General features: G+C 44.1%; 1 protein-coding gene across 2 annotated transcripts in view; it reads left to right on the top strand.

The window, feature by feature from the left end:
• ADHFE1 (alcohol dehydrogenase iron containing 1) overlaps positions 1–18544 on the top strand; it is a 307754-nt gene that overhangs the window by 162686 nt on the left and 126524 nt on the right. For both annotated transcript variants that reach the window (XM_085605518.1, XM_085605517.1), the window contains one exon: positions 8427–8532. In XM_085605518.1, coding sequence (XP_085461644.1) covers positions 8427–8532 — 106 coding nt within the window. The remainder of the gene's footprint in view (positions 1–8426; positions 8533–18544) is intronic.

Below are 18544 nucleotides of genomic sequence, written 5' to 3'. Positions count from 1 at the left end.
GGTTAAAAGAGATCCCAACACTCTTTTGAATCTAACTTCAATGTCACCTTTGAACCTTTGGACAGGAATGATGTGTGCGAAGTGGTGGAGGTGGCTGAATCATGGTCAATCCCTAGATGGACCTACCTCCTGTTGAAAGCCCTGACTCTGGAGTTTGGGTTGAGGGCAGCAAATGGTAGGACCAAATTGGATAGAATGGGAGCCAATACTTTTAATTGAATAAATTGTAATAGTCGTATTTATTATATCCTCATAGACTTGAGGCTCTGGCCTATTGTTGAAGATATAGTTGTGAGTGCTAGATACGGTAGTGACGATAACCCACTTTACCTTAGCCTGTTGTCGCCATGCGGTGGTTATCACAGTTTGCCCCAAAAACGTCAGCTAACCCGGGATGTGTTACCATCTACGATAAGCCTCTCCTTCAGTGGCAGCAGTGATCCTACATGAAGAAAAGCTCCAGTTTATCAATCAGGATTTGTTAGTATGTACGTTAGAGATTACTGCCCTGTATTCGCAGACAGGAGGGTTGAATATAGTTCCAATTGTTCTTTCCGTTTTATTTAGCAGTTGCTGTCCCACATCACTGCCTGTTCCGAAGTCTAATTTTACACCAAATAAAAGGGAACTGAAATCTTGGTTCAATCAAGAGTGCAGTCAGTTAAGAAATCAACTTTCATTGGCCATTTAATCTAAGGATATGGCCCGTATAAGATCCCAAAGAAAGTGGTACAATCCTTCCAGATAAAGGCAAAGCGGGAATGAGATGAGACTAGATGGCGGCTTATCAAGGAAGCATGTGACTGCAAAGACTTCAAAATGGTTTGCTCCTTGGTTGTGTGGGGTGGGCACACAGGGGCAACTTCTCCTGATAACCATATTTATGTCTGTACTTGGTACCATCATTTTAACTCCCTTTATTCTGATGTTAGCCTGACTCATTCCCCATTAGCTCCACTTGCACTGACTCAGGCTGCTTAATAAGGATTTATTCACTTAGGGCAACTTTCAGGCCTCTATTGATTCAATTGTCCGAGCCAAATCCCCGGGCCCTGATGGCATTCCTGGTGACCTCTTTCTGCACAAGAGGGCTAATTGGTCACTTTACATCCCATTACTCTCAAATGCCATAGCAGGGGTGCTCCAATTCCTGGGTCTTAGAAGGGTGCAAAGTTGATTCCCTTATTTAAAAAGGTGATAGGAACTAACCTTGTAACTACAGGCCTATTGGCCTTATCAATTAAATCCAAAAAGTATTTTTCACTCCCTTTTGTCCAAGATTCAGAAGTGGGTAAGCAATAATTACATTTTAACACCCTACCAAGCCAGCTTTGGACAGAAGACTGGAACAATTGATCAGGTGTTCTGTTTTCTCCTTTTATTTTGGAAAACTGTTGTCATTGGTAAAGGAAGTTTTTGTGTTGCTTTTATTGATCTAAAGTCAGCTTTCAATCTGATCCCAAGATGTAAAGTGTGGCATGTGTTGCATGAAATCTTTAAACATTCGTCTCCATGAGGCTAACTTCGCTAGAGTGCATTGAGGTGATCGAGGCCAGCTCACAGATCCAATTAATGTCAACAGGGGAGTTTGTCAAGGTTGCGTGTTGGCACCAACTCATTTTTCCCTTTATTTGAACAATGTAGTCCAATATTTATCTCTCCATACTGCAGACACTACTCCCTTACTAGGGAGAGGAAAAAATCGAGCCCCTTTTATTTGCAGATGGCACCCTGTTAGTGTCTAAAACTCCAGGGGCCCTTGAGTTGTTGTTAATTCGGTTTAGATTTTCTTGTGTTTTTTGTGATTTGTGAGGCTGTGAGATAAATACGTCAAAGACTAAATACATGGCGGAAAAAAAAAACCATAAGCCTTCTTGGAGGAGGCCTACCCTAGGTGGGGTTTTGCTTGAGAGAGTAAACACCTTCGGCTATCTGGGCATTAAATTATCAGGCAGCATGTCCTGGAAACCATATGTGACTAAGATGTCCTTGAAGCTTAAGCAAATAGTTGGTTCACTTATGATGGAACATTGCACATTGTTCAGTAAAACAGTTGCAGCCGCCCTACAGATTTACGATTCAAAAGCTGTATTTTCTGCCCTCTATGGGGCCAAACTGTGATGGTTTGCCAAAATAGATGACCTATCTAGATCAAAACACAAGCTTCTTAGGAGTTTGATACTTTTGCCCTGAGTACTCCACTCTATCCTCTAAAGCTGGACATGGGCAGGAAATCTATTGCTCCACAATTATGGGAGAGATACCCTTCTTACAAAAGGGACAGGGTTAAAATCCAGCGAAAACACCTAAAGATCCCTCTTGTGATTCACACTCGTATTATCACACCTGTATAATCGACTTCTTTGGGAAAACCCACCTTCATTTGCCGTCCACTCCGCTGTCTAAACACTGAACTCTGTTATCTGTAAAAATGTCTCTTTTATTTCATATGATACCTCAAAACATACAAATATACTGTATTCAGTACTATCTTTATATTAAAACAATATTGTATCATTAATAAAAGTTTTATAGAAATATTATTCATAGTTTGTGCAACATTGAATCATTAAAATATCTCACTAACACAATAAGCTGTTATTTAAGAAAAAAAAATTCTATTGGTCTCAGCAGTCACAAAACGAAAACATGCCATATTATACAAACACAAACAGATTTCATGACAAGTTGTCACTAATGATGTAGAGAAAAACAAATAACACAAGTTATCACAGTATATTTGTATGTGTATCTTCATTTATTGAGTCTTCATCAAGAAAAAAACTGGTTTCCAACAGATACAGCCAGCCTACACTGTATTTCACGGACCATCCCTACATCATGGCCAAATGCATGTCCCTCTAAAATATGAGTTTTTATTAATTACATTTCTGTACACGATCCCTTCTCAGGAGCATATGTATATGTAAGCAGCCGCGGTCCGTACAGGTAACAGCGAGGGGCCGTGGGGCTGTGTAAGAGGGGATTTTGAGGGACGATGCTCCCTCAGCATCGTCCTTAAAAATCCCCCCTTACCCGGCCCCACCGCCCCACCGCTGTTACCTGCACGGACCGCAGCTGTAAAGTCTTATTATCCATAGACTTGATTTAGAAACGTTTTCACTCTTGACCTATCCCTCAAAAGGAGATGGGTGATTGGACCATAGTTTACAATTGTTCAGGATCTAGGTTGGGATCTTCCAGCAGTGGTACATTTTGTCCAGTCTTGAGAGAGTTTGAGAAGGCACCTTGGGTGTGAGTTGTTTTGATTATATTTGGAACTGAAGTGAGAGTGTCGCTAGAAATGAAGTTCATAATGGAAGAAGAAGTGTTGGAAATGGCCCTTTTTGCAGGGTCATCCCTAAGCTTTTTGCCTTCCTCCTGGATTTTTCCTAACCTGTTTTTGTTGGCTTTATGACTCTGGGCACTTTACCACTGCTGATCAGTGCTAAAGTGCATATGCTCTCCCTTTGTAAATATGACTATGTTAATTGGTATATCCCTGATTGGCTTATTTGGTTTACCGGTTAGTCCCTAGTAGCGTGGCCCGGGTGTGCCTAGGGTTGGTAACCCAAATGCTGCTGGTGGGCCTGCAGCGCTGGTTTGCGCCACCCACATAAGCAGCTTGTAAAGTGTGTCTCAGGCCTGCCACTGCAGTGTTTGTGTGCAGTCCAGAACTGCCATCTTGGCTGTGAAGTGCACCCACTTCCCAGCCCCTGAACCTTACCTTGGCATCCTGTAAGCCACCCTTATGATAGGGTGCATTGTATGTGTAAGGTAGGACATGCTCTGATGTGTGTAGCATGTCCTAGTAGTGAATTACACCCAATTTCGTTTTTCACTACTGTAAGGCTACCTGTTCTCCATAGGCCAGAATGGGAGGTCTGGGCTATTACATCCTATAGTCCTAACTGACCCACAGAACATGGTAGAAAAACGAATTTAGTATGCCTGAGCTCAGAATATTAAAATACATCTTTTAGTGAAGGTTATTTTTATATTCTGTGTTTGAAACTACCACTTTTAGAGTATAGGTCCTTTCTTTCCTAAGCCTTCCAGTTTGCTCTGCTATTATGTGTATTGGCTGTCTGGTTTTGGAGGGACAGGGCAGGCTGAGTCAGACCTGGGTTGAATAGAGAGATCTGCCTTGGAGTGAGGGGAGAGGTAGCTCCTGCTCTTGAATAGGACTGTGCCTGGCAAGGTGAATGCTGGCTGCACCTCCCACTGTGCGTCTGAAGGCAGACCCCCTCTTTCTGAAAGGAAGGATGCAGCCTGGTAAACAAAGTGCTCCAGGGCTGGGCAGAACTGGTTCTGGCTGGGTTCAGAGACTTGTGACTCCTAAGAACAAAGACTTTGGGGGTATAAATATTTGTGCCCAAACCCCTACAATTTGTATTGCTCCTGGACAACAAGAAGAACCTCTGTCCGTGTAACTACAGGAATCTGCAGGAGAAGGACTGTCCTTGTGCTTGTGTGCTGTTTCTTGGACTGGCCTGCAGTGGTTACTACTGGACTTGGAAGGAGAAGAAAAGGACTTTGAAGGAACATTTATTTTGTGGCTACAGCAATCACCCAAGGGCTAGAAGAGAGCTAGCCTCCTGCAGGTGTCTCAGGCACATCAGACTCAACCACCAGCCTCCTGTTTCCTCCCAGCGAGGATTTCTATCTGCAGGTGAGGCTCCTGTGAGTTCCAGGGCCTCTAGTTCTATTGCTGAGAAAAGAGTGCTGAAAATCGTCGCTAACCCCCGTTAGCGAGCCGCTGCAGCTGGTGAGCGTGAGAAACATTGTCGCTCTGCTGTTGCCCAGCGCTCGCTAACCCCGTAGATTATCGCATCACCCGTCAGCGGGCCTGAAAATGCCCGCTATCCCGAAGATCGTCGCATCACCCGTCAGCGGGCCTGAAAACGCCCGCTATCCCGAAGATCGTCGCATCACCTGTCTGCGGGCCTGAAAACGCCCGCTATCCCGAAGATTGTTGCATTGCTTGTTAGCGGGCCCCAAAGCGCTCGCTAACCCCAAATCATCGCATCAAGCTCATCGCAGCGCGGACGCCGAGCGTTCAACATTTTCCCCGCATCGCATCAGGATCGCCGCTCCCTCGCGGAGCGCCATTTTCTTTCATCGCAGCAAGATCGCACACGCAACAGGCTCGGTGCATCATCCTCCCTTGCGGTAAGGATTCAACGCATCGCTGGTTAGCGTGAGGAAATTTATCGCTACAACTCCTTAGCGACATTTTTGTTGCTTTGCTACAGAATCCAGATACCTTGTGAGTAAAAGGGTCGCAGAGACCACTGCATTGAACAGAACATCATTTTGTGCACCTTGAACTATTTTTGCAGCATTTTTAAAGTAACCATATTTTTCTAGTATTGTGGATTTTTACTGTTATAGGTCTTGTGATTAAGTCTATATAAATATACCTATTTTTATAACTACTTGAGTGGTGTCCATTTGTAGTGTTCCTCATTGTATTACTGTGTATGGTCATAAATGCTTCACACACTGCCTCTGAGATAAGCCTTGCTGCTCGTGCTACGTTACCACAGGGTTGAGCAGGGGTTGTCAAAGGGTGTAGTCTGCTTACTCTGACTTAGGAAGAAGGGTCCCTACTTGGACAGTGGACAGCCATTGCCAACTAGAGACCCGCATTTCTAACAAGAAGGATGTAATCTGCAGTGGCCTTCAGTGAATAAGAGGAGTCTTGATATATCATAAGGGAATGTAGGTCCTTAGCTGATTATCTAAGGCAAAGGAAATCTGTTGTCCATTGACTTTTATATAGCACTAAAGCATAACATTTTTGGGCTTGGGAACACTGCAGAAAGTATTAGGCCTTTTTTTTTTCCAGTGCTATTCCACAACACTGTTACAGCCACTCTGGTCTATCCAGGTTGGTAACTGATAAAGAACTGAGGAAAGAGGCCTGTAGCAGGTTGAAGTGTGCACCGGAGGGAATCCTTTATTGAGTTGATATAGTTTGTGCTGCACAGAATATATGGGGTGTCTGGGTGCTTCTGGCTTCAGGTATCCAAAGAGTTAACATAGACACTCCTAATGTTTTTTTAAAAATATATTTTTATTGGCATTTTATAGAAATCGACAGTTTAGATACACTCAGGAGAAGGAAAAAGAAACGGAAAACAAAAAAGCAGCAAAACTGATTACATAATCTATCACGCTCTACAATCGTGGGTGTTAGCTCCACCAATACAGATATATCACGCTAAATATAGAGAGAGTCGTCCAATATCGGTCCATCTTATGCATGCGTTTTATTAAATGTAATCATCTTATGCCACTAACATTATACAAACCCAAAACAAGGGGATATGGGAGAGAAAAGGACAAAAAAGAAAATAAGAACATGTAACTGGTGCAGAGAAGTGGTGGGAGCACGCCAAAGTGCTGATATCTAGCGGGGTTGGGGACATTCCCGACCCACAGCCTGGAGTGATTTATTCAGGCCCTCCCCCCTCGCCAGTGCTCTCCCATCCTCAGCTAACCAGGCATTTCCAGAGTGCATTACAAACCTATGCACTCCCTCTCCATACCTCAAACTCCTGGTGCCCCTGATGGCCCCGGCTGGACCACCTGGATCTCGTCATCTATTTGTGACACATGATCAGACACTCCTAATGTACTAAAAGTAAGTGATGGAACTGGGCCCAGATCACCCAACATATGCACTGTCCTGGTCTGCGCCAAGCACACCTTTTAAAAGAAGCGCCTGGTGCAGACCAGGACAGTTTGCCATATTTACATGAATGCACGTTAATGCGGTGGCCCCGGGGCAGCCACAAACTTAGGGCTGTCCTGGGGGGGCAGCGCATGAAGTGAAAGACAGAGTGGCTGCTTACAAGCCGCCCTGTGTTTCTCTGTGCAAATGCAGCCACATGCATGTTAAAGAGGAGACCAGGACCCCTGCTGGCAGGTGTAGTGAGTGACTGCACCCACCAGCAGGGGGATGTCTCATTGCTCCATTGCACCCCCTTTGTCCCTTCCAGAAGGCTGCCCTCAGGTGATGCATAAGTGGCGCGCTGTCTGTGCACCTACTAAGGGCCTGTCTAACTTTGCGCCTGTGGCTGCGATAGGACACGGGTGTAAAGGCAATGTGATTCTCTAATTTGCATGGGGCCACACCCCAAAACGGAGGGATCGTTTCCTCAAGACGGACTTGGTGCTACTTATGCACCAGCGCTATTAGTAATACAGAAGGGGCAGCAGAAACATCTGTGGCCCCTTCGATAATACCATAGTGTTCCGGGGATGCACCAAGCGGGCGCACACACCCTCTCTGCCCACAGGCACCATGCGTAATGCAACACCTCACGTGTATTTTGCTACTAGGAACATGTAGTTCTTTTCAGGGTTGCCACTTTTGCCTAACCATTTACGTAGTTCAGGATCATACTATTTTTGTACAATGGTACTCTTTTATATACCCAACTGCGTTTTTTGCAAACCTCCACGAAGACATGGGCCCGTTTTACATCCCGGGCACAGTTTCCCTGTTTGAGCATTAGCGCACCTTTAAGCAGGTGCGCCGGGTGCAAACAGGGACAGGGTACCCTATTACAAGTTGTATGTTGCCCCAAGGGCAGCCATGAACTTGTTCTGCCTTGAGGGCAGTGCATTAGTGAAATACAGAGTGGCTGTTTGAACCAGCCGATCCATCTTTTTCTGTGCAGGCGGCACTCAGCTGCAGTTTAAAGAGGAGACAGATTTACCTGCAGGCAGGTGCAGTGAATAACCGCACCCACCTGCAGGGCAATGTCTGGGGAGTCCGTGGGACCTCCTTTTTCCCCTTGCAGGGGTCGCTCTAAGGGGTACACTGACTGTGCACCCCCACATTTTTGTGGTGCACACTCATTGCAGCTCCTAATGGCCTCTTTGCTTCTGCTTCTGCATCCATAATAGGGTAAGGGCACAGAGGCAAAGTGTTCTCTTTATTAGCATGGAGCCAAACCCTGTGAAGACTGCTCTACGTGTACCAGCACTATTGTATTCAAGAAGAGGGCACACAAGCGTCTGCGCCTTCTTCTCTAATACTACAGTGCCAATGCAGAGCAGGAAACGGGTGCACACCGCTGTTGCACCACTGGGGCACTGTTTGTAATGCAGCTTCTGGTGTTAAACTGAGAACACAACATTGCCAGCTAATGCCCTTTCCGATGGGACATGATTTTGTGAGGATGTATTAATTCTTGTATTTTATATTAGAAAACAGTGAGCTGGCAGCATGACTACTCAGTATAAATTGTTGGAAAATCCTTCTATCAAATGTTTTACAAGGCATGTTGAATGTAAGGTAGCGCTTTGTAGATGCAAAAAAAGCACATCTGGCCTATGTTGTCATTATTATTTGCAATGATGAAGAGTTTTTCTAGACCTTACACGGATGTGTGTATGTTCACAATGTGCAGGTATTGCTTCTCGCGTACTCAAACCTACGTTAGGATTGATTGACCCAGTGCACACCCTGCACATGCCTGAGCGAGTAGCTGCCAACAGTGGATTTGATGTGCTTTGGTGAGTAACTCCATCGGTAGAGTGGCCTGCATGATACTGTGGAATGAAATCCATGATGCAGTGTGAATTGTTTAAAAATCTGACACATTTAAACCTTTTACTCTCTAGTGAATATAACCATGTGAAGATATTTAATGGTAGTAAGAATTAAAATGTCATTGTAAATGTTGGGAGCACCACAGAGCTATCAGACCCATGCTACTGTTCCTCAGTTCTCTCCCCGTCTTGAATTATGTTATAGTATTAATAATATTATTAGCCTGGAAACCACCCTCTGTTGGACACCTTGAGTTTGCAAATGTTTTTGTACTCCGTATTTCAGACATCCTTTAAACAACCCTCCATATGCTTAGCATGCTTGTAAATTTCAGCAGTTGATCTTATCTTTACCGTTTGCTTTGCCTTTATGACCACCTGTGATAGTCACAGCCACCTCCATCTTGCACAATATTGACATGGGTAGTACAATGTGCTGCCCATATATGCCGTTCTTGCCTCAAATAGCGCACATCTTTCCAATACTGCCATGATGTGTCCAATTCCTGGTTTTATGTGTTAGAATGTGGGTCTCTAGTTGGCGGAGGTATGCACCCTGTCTAAGTAGGGACCACATTCTTAGTCTTGTCATGCTTAACCGGGTTAAATCTGAAAGTTCAGGCTGACTGCAATGGAGAGCAGGTCAGATACAGGGACCAACCTTGCCCCGCTAAAAAGGTACCTTGGATGGAGGATGCGTTAAAGACCCAATACGGGGAGCAGAGGAGGCGATGCATTTGCACTGATCCCTTTGGATGTGGGCGATGTGTTGGTTCTGATCCGCGCAGTCGGAGCTGTGTTGTTGGCAAACCCTTTACGATGAAGGTGATGTGTCATCCTCGAGCTGCACAGCTAGCGATGCGATGTCCTCGTCCTCAGCGGCAACGGTGATGCGTTGGCGTTAAGGGGAGATGCATCGGTTCCGACTGGTGCAACAACGCCAATGCAGTGATTTTGCAGAAAACAGCCCAAAAACTCACTGCCAAGGGCCCAGGACTGGATTAGCACCACTTGGCTGGGTATGACTCACAGGTGGCAGAGTCCAGAGGCTGTGGCAGGGCTGTTGGAAGTCTCTGATGTCAGTGAGCCTTCAGAGCAGGAGGAAAGCCTGCAAGCCCTTGGAGTTACTTTGGTTCTGGATATGTAGAGATGCAGGTCCAGTCCTTCTCACTCCCAGGCAAGAAGGGAAGCAGGGCAGGCACAGCAAATCAGGAGTCCAGCAGAGTCCAATAAAGTGATAGTCCTTTCAGCAGCACAGCAGTCCTCCTTCAAGAAGTGTACGGAAGTGGTGGTGTCTGAGGTCCAATACGTTTACCCAGTTGTGCCTTTGAAGTGGGAGAGACTTCAAAGAGATACCTTTGAAGTGCACAAAGTCCCTGCCCATCCTGCCTTGTCTCCAGTCTCACTACAGGGTGGAGGGGTATGCAGCTCTGTGTGTGGGGACAGGCACAGCCCATTCAGGTGCAAGTGTCCGCTCCTCCCTCCCATCTTGCCCAGGATGACCAATGTGAATCTTAATGGTCCATCAGGATGTGGATGGCCTATGAGGCATACCTAAACTCCCTTTGTGTGTGACTTTCTAGAGGGAATGCACAGAGCCCAGCTGTTACCTACCCCAAACATGTAATCAGCGATAGGCAGAGGCACAGAATGGTTAAAATAATAATATGCTAATTTCTAAACTTTCGTACGGAAGCGCCTGAAGAGCCAGCAGCACAGTGAAGAACAGAACATTCAAAATTAATTGTGGCTATTGGCACAAAGAAGAAACTACATTTTGAGAAAGTGGACTGCTTAATAAATCATTAAGAAAAATAGAAACCAGACTTGTCAAATAAGCCACAACCCAAGCACCTAAGAGCATTCATGAATAGAATTACAACACAGGGAAGGAGAGACACAACCAGTTATGGTCCTAAGGAGAATCCAAAAAGAAATGGGAGGTTCGAAACGCATTGACCAGACCCAATCTGGGGAGTAGAAACAAAAGATACAACCAAATGTAGGTAATCCTCATAAAAAAATGGGAGCCTACATGTTGTTTGCAATACCAACCCCCAGTTTGAGTCCAGTACATAGTTGACTGGTATATCATAAAAAAATCAGTTGTATTTTTGTTTAATGTATTCTGTTTAGAATAATATTTTTCATTTTTTTTAAATATATTATAGCCAAAGAATTGTTAAAAAATATTTAAGGGCTGAAAAATGTGTAAAATATTTGAATTTGGCTTGAAGATGATGTTCGATGCAGAAGTACAGTGTTCAAATTTATTAATAATACTTCAAAATTGAAAGAAATTGAAGTATATTAAATTGCCTAACAACTTTGAAAAGTATTCTCTCTTAAATATCAGTTATGATATTCTTGTAAAAAACAACTTTCTAAAAGTGGCATTTTCAGACTTGCAATTTAAAATCTAACTTTCCTATAACTTGGGATTTTAAATTGTGAGTCCAGAGACACCAACCTCAAAATATCCATCTATCCCCAATTGGGAATTACACTTATAAAATGTGATAAGGTAATCAAAATGTTAACTTATGGGAGAGATATGCTTTGCAATAGTGAAAAATGAATGTAATCGTTTTTCCACTACCAGGACATGTAAAACTTAAAATTACATGTCCTGCATTTTAAATACACTGCACCATGGCCTTAGGGCTGCTAGGGACTACCTTAGGGGTGACTTAAATGTATTATGAAGGAATGTTTGGGCCTGGCAAGAATAAATAACTTAATATAAATCACAAAAAAGTACACCTAGTCATAAAGAGTGTTGTCTGTTTATGTGAAAAAATGCATTTTAGGACAATAACTCTCACCCACCCGAAGGTGGCATGCTTCGTTGCGTGCCCTCCACACACTCGGACCGAAGGTACCTGGAGTAGACTACAACTCTCCAAAGACGAGGAGCTGAGGTGTTTTATTTCTGATTGAGAGCTAGGTATGGCAGAGGCAAGGTGCTATATATAAAATTGTGGTGAGTGAAAACTACCTCCTGGTGGGCAAGGTATACATTTTATTCTTGTTACCCCAGTGGATAGAGATAAAACCAGTGAGGGGGAGTTTGGAAATAATTTTCCCCTTATATGGTTGACATGTTTCTGCCCTATAGATAACCCAACCAAGGGTTCAGGGGCATTCTTCAGGACTAGTTAGTATAGTCACTCTAATAGAAAACACAAATTATAAAACCTAAAGGTGGCATGCCATGCCAACTGATACAGAAGTTGGCCCACAATCTCCTTGTTTGTGAGGGTCCACGGTTGTACTACATTATAAGGAAACAAAGTACAACGTTAAAAATATTCAAACACATACCCAGAATAACATCAAGTCCACCACCAAGCAAATATGAATAGACCTGGGTGTGTGTGCGCCCAACACCAGTGTGGGTACTAGTGATTGGTGGCATATAATTGAGAGGAGGCAATCTTACCCTCTGAATGGGATATTCAGCTTACTTTCAAGCCCAAGTCGTCTGCCTAGATCGCAAAGCTGTATATCATGATATACAACAAGGCTAGCTACCAGCGGGCATTGGAATTGCATTTGCCAAGCATACAATGTTGCACATGGTGCTTCCTCAATCACCACACGCCGCTCAGTCTGAGCAATACTTCTCTAATCACTCGTAGCATTATCCAGTTGTCAACCAAACCAAGAGGCAACGTGACACAGCAGTACAGCACAGCAGAGATGATGCCGTGTATTAAGGCCTGCAGAGGAGAGATAAGAAAGAATAGAAATACGTTTCTGAGATTCTCCATGTACTCAATCGGTATGCCCGGCGAGAGGAGTAATCCTCGAGCACGTGCGTTTCATTTAAAGGGACGTGCGTTCATGAGTGAGGGGAGCCAAAATCTCTGTATGGCCTGCAGTGAGTACCGGACTCCAGGGACCATGGGAATTGTAGTCCCGGTGCCCGCTATAGGGTACGTATGCACCAATAATGTTGATTCAGTGTTGAAAATTATCCAAAGGACTGTGCATTGTGCGACTTAGTGTAGATTAAACTAATTCAGTCTTTTACGTGGTTACAAAACGTATTAAGATGTGGTTTTTGTTAGGACACAAAAGAGTGTAGGTGAGAGGTATTCTGGGATATAGAGTCCCATCTGATAACCATTAGAAACAAGCAAGGGTGATGACCATTAGAAGGGCAGGAGCTCGTGAAACAGATATTCTTCCGGTAGTACTCCGCCTACAAATATACGATCATACCCAACAAAATCTAGCCAGTTATGAACCTCAGGTATACTAATCTAGGTCAAGCTAGTGCAGTCCATGAGATCTCATCATTTAGTCCTTGTAGATGACTCTTCGAACTAAAAATCCAACACTCTTGTGATGTCAGATAGTGCCTGGTCAATTTGGTGTTGGACTTCTTACATCTCACAGAACTACGATGTTCTACCACCCTGTTCTTTATTTTGCTAGTTGTCAAGCTCACATTTTAGAATTTGCAGGGACAGGGGATCAAATATATCACCTCCACTGGTATTTCAGTTTGTGTGACTATTCCGTATCCAGGGAGTACTAAGTCCCAAATCAGTCTGAGTTTGTGGTTGTGTCATATGGCAAACTGAGCATGATCTGCAAGGGAAATGTCCCTTGACACGGGGTAATGTCCATAGAGCCTCCTGATTGTCCCTCTGAGTCACTTGAGGTATTGTATGGACCACAATATCTTTGAGGTTCCTGCTCCGTTTCAGGGTGAACATTGGTTTCTCGAGGTGTATCACCTGTATTTAAGATGTGCCAGTTCTTGTTGACAGCTCTTTTCAAGGTGTCAGTTAGATAGCTAAAAAGGCTTACACATACCAGTCTGTTAGAGGCTCCTTTCGGGAGTACCTCTAGTAGTGAGTCTCTGTGATTGTGTCTGGTCCTCTTGGCTGCTCTTTTAATTAGTATCTTAGGGTAATGTCTCTGTGTCAAGCACATGCTTAGTTCATCTCCATGCTTCTTGAACTTTTCAACATCTTTGCAGTTTATCCTTATTCTTAGGAACTGACCCACTTAGAGGTTATTTTGCAAGGCATGGGTATGGAAACGGTCATACGACAGTAAAACATTGCGAGCCTTAGTTTTTAGGTCGAGCCTGGGCAGCGCATGCGCTGCTGCGAGGCATGCAGGAGTGGAGTATGGCTTTGAAGCCCCTCCCACTCTCCGTCCATATTTTTAATTGGATTGTGTCATTGTCCTTTGTAAACGCTGGCTTCCGAGTCAATATTAGGCTTGTTAGTCCCTCCTTGGTACCGCCATGACTGCATTTGTAACCTCCCATGGCGACATTCCCTTTTACTTGGTTTGTTACACGGTAAGTCTTATTTAGTCTGTAATTACTATTTTCTTTAACAAGTTTCTCCTACTGCGGGCAGGATGTGCTTTCCTCGCCATACGCACTTTAACTTTCAAGCAGCCCTGGACAATGGCGGCCACTTCTTTGAAGTGAAATAGGTCTCGCATTTACAAGAGTTTGAGCTATGGCCATTGTAAATGACAATACCTTAAACTCTCGTAAATGCAAAACTTATTGCATTGCAAATGCTTTTTTTTACCTGTTTCTGTGAGCCTTTTTTTCACAGCACACGTACACTACATATATTTTAATACTTGTAGGCAGAGAGAGCTTAAGTGCTCAGCTAAAAATAACAGGAATCTGGTCACGTAACGAGGAAGCGATCAGAAGTCAAGTAAGTCTGCAAGTTCCAAAGCCACCCCACGTTTTGCAGTCCTTCACATTGCTTCCTGTTCTACACTCCCAGGTTGCCCATTCCAAATCTGACCCAATATCTGGTGACCCGACAATATGGTCCGATAAAGACAGTAAACAGGAATGCAGGGCGGCTTCCATTTGCTGCCCCTGTCTTGTGAGAAATGGAGCTGGTAATAGGATGGCTGATGACAGGTTCTTTTAGTCCATCAATTTAAAGAACGCTCATATTGAGACATGGGTTTCAAGGCACTTTAAGTAGTAATTTATTTTAATCGTTCTCGGTAGGGTGTAGAGCTGTGTCGACTCGAAAAACCCTAGTGTGACAGCGCGCGATTTTCTCCTCCTGCTCAAATAAAACGTGCCCTGCTGCTGACAAGTTTACAGTTCTCCAGCCAAGGACGCACTGCCCTCTCCTCCCCTCATCACCCACCCTACAGTGCCCCCTCCCCATCTGAAATGTGCTGCAGTAACATTATGTCACAGTTGTCCACGATCACCATTTTCGCCTGCCTCCTTACCTCCTCGTTACTTCGACTTCTACGGGCGCCTACATGCACTGATAGAAAACCACTCCAAGTATGCAAAGGGCGTGCCTACTGGCTTTGGCCATCACCAGAACAAGGTGCTTCAAAGCACGGGTAACATTTCAAGCTTATTGTTTTATTAACACACATATTTTCTTTTTACATTACAAAGTCCGCGGGTCTTGAAGTGGGATGAATTAAATATTGGGTCTCTCAAAGGGGCGTGGCAGATATAATTAAGGGCATGGCTTAAAAGCATATCATCTGAAAATCTATGCTTAGTTTATTGTGCCGCCCATCTGGTATTTTGCTACTTCTGTCATTACATCCAGATATATAATACAGCAAGTAACATTACACTTACAACAAGCCAGTACTATTGGCTTTGTCAATGAATGATACTTGCATAGCATAAATCAAATAAGTTCCATAAGGAGTCTCTTTAAAGTTGCGTCAAAGGTAGTGAAGGGTGGGTCTGCGGCAGAGTTAAGATTTGTTTTTTTCATTATGAGGAATAGAGAGCCCGAAAGGGACTCGTCTCAGTACCTGCTTTGTAGAACGGCCGACCTGCCCCACTTAAAGCCTTGAAAGTCTGTATAGTCCCTCTTTAATGCACAGCTCGTCTGCTTGTATCACTCTCTTGGCTTCCGGAAGAGGAGTATGGCCCTCGACACTGAAAAAAGGAAGGAAGAAAAAAAAACACAACAGGGCGAAAAGCAGCTTTTGCTCGATGTCGGAGCAGGAATTTAACAGGTATCAGGCCTCATGTTTCCTAAGCTTCAGTCATTATTCCTGCACTGGTCGAAGTGGGCGGTATCGGCAGGGTACAGCATGCCCCTACTTCTTTAAATCAATATAATCCGTGGCCTTACTCTTTTTATATTTTAAACATGCAAACCTGGTCGGCAGAAACAGCCAAGGCCTACAGATGAGGCTCAGCGTACCTGGCCCTTCGTTTAACCCCTTCGCCACGGCAGGAATTCCGCCGCGGCGCTGGGGGGGGGTTTGGGGGCAGCGCGGTGGCGCTGTGCTCATGACGGAGCCACTCCGTCATGAGCCACGGTTGAGCTGTGCTCATGACGGAGTGGTTCCGTCATGACTCCGCCCACTGCGCTAATCGCCCGCACAGGTGGGGAATCAGCGCAGCGTGGGAGGAGCGGCGGCCAACGGCCGCAGCATGACGGAACCACTCCGTCATGAGCACACGGCACCCGTGGCTCATGACGGAGTGGTTCCGTCATGAGCGCTGAAGGGGTTAAGACTCTGTCTTTTCCTTCTTGCCCAGAGAAGACAAGGACAGTGTTTACTCCAGCTCTGACGCTGGCAGCTGCCCCCCCACCCCCTTCTCTTTCTTCCCCTTCTTCCCTCTTTCTGTCTCGCTGGACTCACTTACTGAAAATCCTGACCTAAAGACTTCTCTTTCCACAATTCGTTTGTTTGTTCCCCTGTGAAATGGATCCAAAAAAGAAAAATCCTTTTGCTGGAAATGTCGTCTTTTTCTGATATTTTTCTATCCTAAGTGCAGCCTCAGGAATAACAGGTTCAAAATATGAAAAATAAATAAATAACTAAATAAAGCAAAGGGAGCGGAACTATGGACAGAGCTGCCAAATTTGGAACTGAGGAGCCAGATCAGCCTTCAAGACCAGTCCCCCTGACTCCTCTCCTGAGGAGGGAACCCATTCCCGTGCTAAACCTTAGAAGGCCCTGATGGACCTTAGAAGCCCTGGTGTCCTAGCACCAGCAGGTTGACCCTAGCTGTGGCAAGAGTGAGTTAACCTTGAAGGCCTGTCCACCACAATCCATTAAGTCACCTCCAGCCTTGAGGGCAGGCCTACAAAGCAGCACACCCTAGCGCAACAGTGACTCTGTCACTGAGGTCACAGGACCCTTGAGAAGTGCCTGCTTCTAATGCGGTGATACAGGTGTGACCACTGACTTTGGATGGGTGCGTTGTGTTTGCAATTATATTATGGTCATAAAAGCACTTGCTGCCTCCTTCCTGGCCTCCAGCAATTTTTGGCTACAATAAAAATGTCACAATAACTCCGGTGATTAAAGCTCTTACTAGAGAGAGATTGGAGTTTTGTCTAGTGGAAGTTTTGACTCATGGAAAGGTAGTACAGAGGGTGCCTGCTGCAAAGAACATGTACCATGCAGATCACAAAGTGTAAATAAGTCAATGGGTTACTGCTTTTGTCTGAGAGATCCTTTTGTTACTTGCTGTTTATAAGTTAAAATCCTAACATAGAACAGTTAGCTTTTAACTGTCATCTAAGAGCTCTATGCAAACAGCAAGATATAAATTAGACCGTTTTTTACCCCCAGTCTTTGATTATCCTAATGTTTCAAAAAGTGTTCATTTGGATAGAAATCAATTGTGATTATTAAAGAGAACCCCCAACCATGGTATTGATCCAGCGGTATACCAACAACAGATACTCTACTTCCATATATTCACCTGGACCCATAAACACACAATTGAGTAGACCGCTGGTTTAGTTTAAATTTTCTATATTTTTCCCACAATAATCAGGCTTAGTTATTTGGTACCTCTATTTCATCTTAAACTAACCTTTCACTGATCAAAAAGTTCTTTCCTCTGGTCGATGGACCAGTTGAACTAGTTGATGTTGATAATTAAAATAATTCTAACTTTTCTATACCTTGAAGTAAATAACCACAGACTCAGGAAAGTTTTAAATCTTTATCTAAATTAAATGCATGTGAACCATTTCAAAAATACAGTACAGTCACCATCATTCTTAGGAGAGAAAATTCAATGGATTAAACATCAATCACATACTTCGGACTCTCACAATAACTAATGCTCAGAAAGTGAGAGGATAGAGAGAAAAGAACATCTGCAAATAACGTGAAATTATAATTACCAAGAATGGTGTGAAAGACCAACCCCCTGGCCAAGGAGCTGGTAAGGGTCCCCCGGGATAGGTCAGGCAACAAAGACTTCAGGACAGGATTCGGGGCAGGATAGTTGACCTCTCTAGAATACCGACGATTGTGCCGCACCCCTCTCTGACACACACGAGATTCTTCCGCGATCTTCTGATCTAACCCAATTAAATTAGGATAGAAAGTTCTGCTCAAGTTCTGCATTTGGATCTTCATCATCAGCCTACAGCATCTCTCCCAGCATCAGCATCTCTCCCAGCACGACTCGCAGCATCTGTGTCTCTCATTCTTCATCTCATTCTAACTAACTAAAGCTATCTTAATTATACCTTTCGTTCTTCATGTTCCACCCACTAAAGTTTCAATATCGTAAAAATACGAAATATGATTGGTCAGGCAAGGGGGGAAGCTTCATCACACCATGCTTACATGTCATTAAAATCAGTCTAACTATTGTTCGCAAACCCATTCCCTTAATTTTTAGTCATACTTTTTAGTTCCCATATGCATTCATGTTTCTCTTGCAACATTTTATTAACATTCTGAATGCAAGTCCACACCGTTGAACTTTTCACCATCCGTTCCCAGAGTATATCACTTGTGTACTTGGCGTCCGTTCAACATCCAAGTCATCATTCCGGGTTAACTTTCAGTGGGCATTCGCAAACTTCACGTGACTCAGCTTAATTCAGTTACACGAGAGAGGTCCAAATGCGCACTCGTGATAAAGTCAGAAAGATAAATATTAATTTCAGAAATAAAGTGGTCGCACTGTATACCACCCACCTCTACTCTTTTCCCCTTTACTTATTAATAC

Source organism: Triturus cristatus, chromosome 5_1, assembly GCF_964204655.1.
Source record: "Triturus cristatus chromosome 5_1, aTriCri1.1, whole genome shotgun sequence".
Classification (NCBI taxonomy): domain Eukaryota; kingdom Metazoa; phylum Chordata; class Amphibia; order Caudata; family Salamandridae; genus Triturus; species Triturus cristatus.
Note: the sequence above shows the minus strand (reverse complement) of the source record. Positions and strands in the feature narration are given on the sequence as shown.